Source organism: Muntiacus reevesi, chromosome 4 (assembly GCF_963930625.1).
Source record: "Muntiacus reevesi chromosome 4, mMunRee1.1, whole genome shotgun sequence".
Taxonomy (NCBI): Eukaryota; Metazoa; Chordata; class Mammalia; order Artiodactyla; family Cervidae; genus Muntiacus; species Muntiacus reevesi.
In genome coordinates, this window is record NC_089252.1 from 108749983 (window position 1) to 108758327 (window position 8345).

General features: G+C 48.0%; 1 protein-coding gene across 2 annotated transcripts in view; it reads left to right on the top strand.

Moving 5' to 3' along the window:
- USP4 (ubiquitin specific peptidase 4) overlaps positions 1-7946 on the top strand; it is a 39987-nt gene extending 32041 nt beyond the window's left edge. For both annotated transcript variants that reach the window (XM_065933705.1, XM_065933706.1), the window contains 7 exons: positions 635-862; positions 2361-2431; positions 2696-2814; positions 3141-3290; positions 4319-4422; positions 6844-6932; positions 7336-7946. In XM_065933705.1, the coding sequence (XP_065789777.1) occupies positions 635-862; positions 2361-2431; positions 2696-2814; positions 3141-3290; positions 4319-4422; positions 6844-6932; positions 7336-7494 (920 nt within the window). In that variant the 3' untranslated portion in view covers positions 7495-7946. The remainder of the gene's footprint in view (positions 1-634; positions 863-2360; positions 2432-2695; positions 2815-3140; positions 3291-4318; positions 4423-6843; positions 6933-7335) is intronic.
- The last annotated feature ends 399 nt before the right edge of the window (positions 7947-8345 follow it).

An 8345-nucleotide genomic window follows, 5' to 3' on the forward strand; every position in this document is an offset into this window, starting at 1 on the left:
TTCACTTAATGTTTGTGTTCTTTATCATGTTTAAAAATTTGCATTTAAATTGTTTCTTACCAGCCTGTCTTCCTGAATATTGAATATGTGTTTAATTTTGGTCTTTTGGGAACTTCCTTGGTGGTCCAGTGGTTAAGACTCTGCTTCTACTCCACAGGGCAAAGATTTGATCCCTGGTCAGGGAACTAAGATCCCACATGCTGTGTGGCCAAAAAAATAAATGAATATTTGGTCCTTTTCTCTCTGTCAGCCTAGTGATCCGGTTGAAGAGTTCAGACTATGTCAGATGAAGCCTAATAAAGTAACCAAGTGGTAAGGGGCCCAAATTTAGGACTGGCAGGATTGCTGACTCTATTTTGTATCTTCACCTGATCCCTTGAACCTCTCTGGGCCCCTGCGACCTCCTCGTGGAATAGCAGTGCCCTCTTGCCTGCTGACCAGGTTGTGAAGAGGGTCACGTGTGAATTTAAGTACCTCGTAAATGCAGAGAAGTGTGTATAGTTTCACATGAACAGGACAGAACCTGGAAGGAAGCACCACAGTTAGGCATGAAGTAAAAATTTCAGCTCTTTCACTATTTCAGTTAAAAATAGTGGCAAATTCCGTACATTTTTCCCCCTCCTTTGTGTGCTAGGTGAAGATGAAGAAGAAATGGAGCATCAGGAAGAAGGCAAAGAGCAGCTCTCAGAAACGGAGGGCAGTGGGGACGATGAGCCAGGAAGTGACCACGGCGAGGCCACCCAAAAGAAGAGCAAAGGCCGGCCTTGCCCCAGAAGGCTTTTTACCTTCAGTCTTGTGAACTCCTATGGCACAGCCGACATAAATTCCCTTGCCACTGATGGGAAACTACTGAAACTCAACTGTAAGCACCGTCTCTGACTTTGCAAACTTGGCTTTGGGGGACTTAGGGTCTCTTGGAAAATCCTTTGTACTCAGCACTTACCACATTGGGCTTCTATAGTGTCATCATGTGACCCCAGGGACAGACACTTGAGTGATCCTTGACTGGCAGCTCCCCAGAGACTGTTTCAGAGAAAGGACCTGGCTCTAACCCTTCCTGCCACCCCTTCCTTGGCCGCCTTTTCAGGCTTTTCTTTTCAGTCCTTGATGACTTCAGAATGAAGCACGCTGTCCCTTCAGTCCCACCACCCTTCAGGACCTTTGCTCCCAGTGGTAACACTTCTCGTGACCCTCCTTAGGTGGCAGCATTTCCCCAGACATAGGAGAATAAATGCAGATTTCTTTTGTTCCATGAGAATACTCCTGAAATGTGGCCCATCTGGAGGATGCTCATGGATTTCACAGGCTGTTACCTGGAGCCTATGATTGGGATCTATAGGCAAGAAGGGACATCCACATGGAGTGTGTGTTGTGTGTTGAAAGTGCATGTGGATGATGAAGGTGCCTACCCAGGGTCAGGAATGGAGCTGCAAAGGCATCTCGTGTCTTTAACTTCCTTCATTACAGAAGAGATTTGCTACATGTCCTCCAGCTAGCTACCTTGCTTTCTTCCCTTAAAAAAAAAAAAATACTGAGTTTCTGAAACAGCTTTATTGAGATCTCTTTGGATCTGTATATCTGTCAGTCTTTCTGTAGCTCCATGGTGTCTGGGCAGCTTCTTCTCTTTAGTGTGAAATGAAAGTCGCTCAGTCATTCCACACAGTCCATGGAATTTTCTAGGCGAGAATACTGGAGTGGGTAGCTGTTCCCTTCTCTAGGGAATCTTCCCAATCCAAGGATTGAACCCAGGTCTCCCACAATGCAGGCCGATTCTTTACCAGCTGAGTCACTAGGGAAGGCCAAGAATACTGGAGTGGGTAGTCTATCCCTTCTCCAGTGGATCTTCCCAACCCAGGAATCAAATCTCCTTCCTCCCCGGCTACGCTATGGCCTGGAAAATGCCTCCAAGCAGTAAGCTAGGGCCATGTGGGCATCACCTTATTTTCTGCCTTCTCTCAGGGCTCTCACTCCTGCTCTGGCTAATATTCACTGTCTGGAAACAAAACAGTTGTGTCATTTGTCTTATTAGGTTTTCTTATGGTTTAAGAAGAGAGGAGAAACCTAGTCACTGTTGTTCCGTCTCAACCTGCATCCTTTCAGAATTCTGTCGTTCCATGAGTCTAGAGCGTATCCTCAGCCTTTAGAGCGTATGTGGAGGAAGTCTTTGCCAGAGGATCTAGGGCCCAGGGGTTCCGAGCTGGCTGGCCCCGGGCGGAGCGCTGCTCTCGGCGGTGGCTGCTGATGGGTGGGCAGGTGTTAGAACACAGTCTGAGCATGCTCCTCCTCCCTCCTGTCGCCTGTGGAGCCTCTCCTGTTGCTGACCAGTCAGTAGTGAGTGACACTTTGGTCCTCCTCCACAGCTCGGTCCACACTAGCCATCGACTGGGACAGTGAGACCCGGAGCCGTTACTACAACGAGCAGGAATCTGAGGTAGGTCACTCGGGACTCTTGGTCACGGGATGTGCTGGTTTCTGCTCTGGGGAGGGCTCTCTCACCAGTTCCACAGCTGGCCTCACAGCTAATCTTTTAGACTGAGAATGAAAAGCACCGAAAGAGTTTATTATTAAATGCTCAGAAGCTCCAGAAAATACATTCTATTCCAGGCACGAGAGCTCATGAGGTCATGAGGTGGTGGCTCGCTCAGTCTGGTGAGGTTTTGTTTCCTCAGCCAACTCAGCACTTTGTTCCTCACAGACGTACGAGAAGCATGTCAGCATGTTGCAACCTCAGAAGAAAAAGAAGACGGCGGTGGCCCTGAGGGACTGCATCGAGCTGTTCACTACCATGGAGACCCTTGGGGAGCATGACCCCTGGTAGGCAGCTCCCCACTCTGGGCAGGGGCACCCCGGCACCCTGGGGCTCTGAGATTGCTGGGGCCATCTACGTGACACAAACCTTTTGTATTTGGGTCAGTCACTTTTCTACATGGCTGACAGAAAAACACGGATGTTTTTGTGTGAATTGTGCTTTCCAGCCTCAGAAGGCCATCACCGTCTGTGGGAAGGTGGCTTAGAGACCCCGCTGCCCTGAAGCAGTCTGCTGGTTGCAAGAAAGGACGTGGCGGGGTTGCCTCCATGCGTGCCTGCCCAGATGGCCCTGGCTCCCTGCCTCCCCACTCAGCAGAGGCTTTTCTTTTCAGGTACTGTCCCAACTGTAAGAAGCACCAACAGGCCACAAAGAAGTTTGACCTGTGGTCCTTGCCGAAGATCCTGGTGGTCCACCTCAAACGTTTCTCCTACAATAGATACTGGAGGGATAAGCTTGATACAGTCGTGGAGTTCCCAGTCAGGTGGGTCCCTAGGCTGCAGTGGTGTTTTGGGGAAAATTAAAAGCCAAGCAGACCATCTGGGCACTGATAGGCAGAGTGTTTTGCCACCAAAGACTTTTCTGCATTAAGATGTGTGTGTTACTGGGCCCCAGGCAGTTAGGATTTTAGACTCACTTCTCCCTGTGTGGGGAGAAGTCTCTCCGATATAACCACGTCCCCTCCTGAGTCCCTGTGCAGCTTGACTAACCTGGTCTTTTCACCTGTCCTTGGTCCCCGCGAGCCCAGACTCAGTAGGCCAGCACACGAATATGCTGCACCGCAGTAATGCGGGGCACAAGGAACTAAAGGGTAATCTGCTGGGGAGAATTGGATTGTTGGGGGCCGCCCTTGGTGGTGCAGATCCACCGCAGTCCTGTCCTTGGGGCAGGGGCTGGGACCGGCTGTCTACTTGGGGCTTCTCAGGTCCCATGGTACAGAATGTAAGTGACACAGTCGTTCAACAAGGTGGGAGTTCCCCATAACATGCAGATTTAAAAATGTTCTTCTCAGGGGCTGGTGTACAGGTAGATAGGTGCAGTGTAGACATATCAGTGGGAGGACACAGATGGCAGTAGGTCGAGTAGAGGTGTTGTCAAATTCTTTTTTTTCTGTATATTTAAAATTTTAGAAATAAGACATTAGGGGAAAAAATGCTTTGAGGGGCCTGTTTGGGTATTTAGCTTGCATTTTTATGGCTCTGTGATTCTGACAGTAATAGCCATTTCTACGAAGTTGCAACAGCCCTCATGTCTGTGCCCAGAGCCCTTCCTTGCCATCTTGTCAGAGGCTGGAGTTCCCCAGGAGGCTTCCCTTCTCCAGCCCAACATGTCAGTGGTCAGAGCAAGACCCCAGGGCGCCTTCTGTCTGGACTCTTCATCCATTCCTTCTGCAGTTAGTCTCTGAGGTCTTCTTGTGTTCTAGTCTGTTGCATGAAAGGGGTGGCTGGATTGCTCCGACCTCTTTCTCTCAGTTTAAGGTATTGAAGGGTTCTTTTTGTTTTCTGTGCTTAGAGGTCTGAACATGTCGGAGTTTGTCTGTGACCCGTCAGCAAGGCCGTATGTGTACGACCTCATCGCCGTGTCCAATCACTATGGAGCCATGGGGGTTGGCCACTGTGAGTACTGGCATCTGCTTCCCTCTGAGATGTTGAAATGCCCTTGGCCACTCATCTGTCACCAGCCTTTCCCTGTGTGCCAGCCATTGCCCTAAGGACTTAACAGCTCTTCAGGCCTCAAGTTGCAGGCTGCCCCTCAGTTGTTTTGGCAGGGTGGTGGTTCATATCCTTTTATCCAATAATCCACTTCCAGTAAATCTATCCTACTGAAATTACTTGACTTTGGGGAAAAGCTTCATGTACAAAGATATTTACCTATTTATACTGGTGACTCAGATGGTAAAGCTTCTGCCCACAATGCAGGAGACCTAGGTTTGCTCCCTGGGTCGAGAAGATCCCCTGGAGAAGGAAATGGCAAACCACTCCAGTACTCTTGCCTAGAAAATTCCATGGACAGAGGAACCTGGTAGGCTACAGTCCATGGGGTCGCAGAGTCGGACACAACTGAGTCACTTCACTTCACTAGTGGAAAATTAGTGACAGCATTGGTGATCAGCAGCTGGCACTACTGTCCATCTGCTTGATGGAAGAGCACACAGCCATTGCAAAATAAAATTATTAATACCATGGGGAAATGCCCATGATGTGCTCAGGGAAGACAGCTGCACAAAATTGCATCATTATAGAAAGTAGTATCACAACTATGTATATTGAAACAAAAGACAAATTGTGATAGGAGAGGGGACAGCCTAGAAAGAGAGAGACCAAAATGTTCGTTTTATTATTTTTTTTTTTACTTTGTTCTACTTTATTTTCCAAAATTTCTGTAATGTGTAGGTTTACTTTTGCATTTATACTTTTACTTGTCTATTTTGTTACTTGTTTATGGAAAGGTTAGTGATGTTGAAGTGAGGAGCTGGGTCTCCTCGTGTCTCCTCTGTTGCGTCCGCACCATGACCCCTGCCACTACCCCCAGTGTCAGGACCCCAAGAGGTGACACCATGGGAGGTGTCAGTTCCATTTACCCTCATAGTGGATTATGAACTGCCCCAAACCCCAGTCTTCTCTTCTGTATTGGTAAGCTTTTCCTGTTGGCCCAAGTCTCTTCTCCTGCCTCTCTATTCTTACCATATCACCTCCTGCCTTTGGATGGCTGCTCATTCTCCAGCCCTCAGGTCTACACTTCAGGCCATCGGAAGAAGAGGAAAAAAGGGCATGACCTTTCCTTTTAAGCAGACTGCCCAGAAATCCCCCTCAACTCCTCTACATACGTCTCATTGGCTGTAACTTGGTCACCTACCAACTAGCTGTAGGACAGGTGGGAAAGAAAAATTGTGCCTGTCTAAAAATTGGGACTCTTCTAGAGCGGCTATTTGCAATACCTGTGATCATACCACATCCTATAGCACTTATTCGTCTCTAACTTTTTTTCTCTGCAAATTAATTTGGTATCTGTATTCATGCATATTGGACACATGTATTCATTTTTAACTCTCTTAGCATACAAATGTACTGCTTGGGCAGGTTACTTAGATTCCATATGCTTCAGTTTCCTTATCCAGGTTAGGCTGGTTGTGTGCAGACCCACATTGGGTCCACAGTTGGAACACCATGATTGAGAGCCCTCATTGTTACTGTTCTGCCAAGCACGGACAGCCGGGACAGTCCCTTGGCACCTTCTCTGTCCCTTTATCCTGTGCCCTTCACCACCACTTGGTGCAGTAAGCACTGCAGTGAAGAAGGGTTAAACAGCTTGCCAGAGCCACACAGCAGGTCGAGACCAGAAACCAGATCTCCATCAGATTCAGTCGTTTCTGAGAGTCTGAGTCAAGCAAATCGGGTATCACTGCTGGGACTGCTGTTGTAAACATATCTTGCTCGGAAAGTGTAAAATCAAAACCGGAAGTGTTCACTCTGGAAAATACTTGGACTGGTGTGAGGAATTGTTACTGAGCCACAGGTTCTTGACTCAGAGTTTCAAAGACAGATAAATTTAAGTTTTCTTGTTCATATCCCAACTCTGCCAACCCAAGCCCCCAGTGTGTCTCACTGGGATTACCCCACAGGCTCCAGAGGCAGTGAGAAACAATAGTAGACAGCCATTCCTGGATACAGTGAGGGTGTTTGACTTGGCATGTTTTTGACAACTATTGTTTTGCTTAAATCTTAAAAGGTATCAGCTCCTTTTATGGGTCCCCCAACTCTGAATTAGTGCTCATAGCTGTTTTCCCCAAGATTACAGTTTAAAGTTTGAGTCCCCAGCAGCTCCATTTTTACCCTTTTAGAGCCTTTTTGAGAAGAGAAGAGCTTATTTTTTTTAAGGACGAGTTCTCTTTCGGTTGTTAGGACACAAACTGTAAATTACCTTTAATTTCAGACTCTTGCTATGTGTCATGTTTCGGAGTTGTTGAGTGCCAGCCTACTGAGCTAGCTAGATCACCTCTCTTGATGACGAACTAGCATATTCTGTTGCTTTGGCAGACACTGCGTACGCGAAGAACAAACTGAACGGGAAGTGGTACTACTTTGATGATAGCAATGTGTCCCTAGCCTGTGAGGATCAGATAGTGGTGAGTAGGCCCTAATACCTGGTTCCCACTCTTACCTTTAGGGATTAGAGCTGGGAAGAGTCTCCCAGGCTAGTTGGTTATTGAGTCATCCTGCTGGGACAGTGGGAGCTAAGTGCGGTAGAGAAAGAATGGACTACCATTCCTTCCGGGACCCTTCCTAAATGAGACGCTTGGCTCTCTCCTGAGTCTGTCACAGGGCTGCTACCTTTCGCCACTCCCTGGGCACGGTCAGCATGAGCCAGCCTCAGGTGGTACGGTTTTCACCGTCACTTCAGTGTGTGGATGCACACAGGGCAAGCCGGCAGATCCCTGAGGGTGGTGTGTTTTGAACAGAGAGCAAAGCTTGGGGGGAATGGGTGATTGTTCCAACCTGTGAACGGACGTTGTGCCTCTTGTGTTTTAGACAAAAGCAGCTTACGTGCTGTTTTATCAGCGTCGCGACGATGAGTTTCATAAGACACCTTCACTCAGTTTTCCTGGATCTTCTGATGGAAGTGCAAGACCAAGCAGCTCACAGCAGGGCACGGGGGATGACGAGACTTACAGCATGGACACCAACTGATCCGCCCCAGTGACCCTGCACCGCAGCGCCAGTGCCATCCCCCAGGAGAACACCTTTGACACTGAAGACTGCTAGTGTTCCGTCTAAAAACCAGATGAGGAAATTTCCTTCTTTTATGAGCAGAAGAAAAAAAAAAAAGACCCTGTTTGCTCAGAAGGGTTATGTCAAGAGGCTGAATTATTTTTTTTTTTTATACAGGTGGTAAAAATTTTCTGTAAAACGGGTAGAGCTGCAGAGTTGGGGTTGGTGGTGGGGAGCACACAGTGGAGAATGTCTGACCAATTCCAAAGAGTGGAGAGGAACACACTGTCACTGAGTTTGGGGCTGCCGTGAAGACCTGCCACAGGCTGCCCTGCCTTCCTGGATTTCGGATTTTGGTGCGGGTTACTGGTCCTCCCAGCAGTCTACCCACAGTAAATCAACCTCAAGTAAACTTGATGTCGTCCCCTTTTCCCTTGCTGTGCACTGAGATGGGTTTATAATACCCTAAAAAGTAGCCACTGATGCCCCTTTCTATTTCCCTTTGAGTCACCTTGGAATTTCCAGCTTCCTTCTCCCTAATGATATTTGGCGTTGGAGTTTCCCGACCTTCAGTCTCCTGTGGAACCTAGGAGTTCTGTTATGTTCCCCGGCATCCTTGAATTGAGACAGTTGGATATCGTGTGGCACTTCTTTTTTTTTTTTTTTTTCGTGTGGCACTTCTATTAGATCCCACTTAAATATCAGGACAGGACACTGCTGGGTCTCCTGCAGCCGTTTCTCTCCGTGTTGGCGTCAGAATAGGAACTTTCCTGGGCTTGGGAAGGGCTCCTGTTCTGCTGGGGACTTTGGTTAGAAGTGAGATCCCCGCC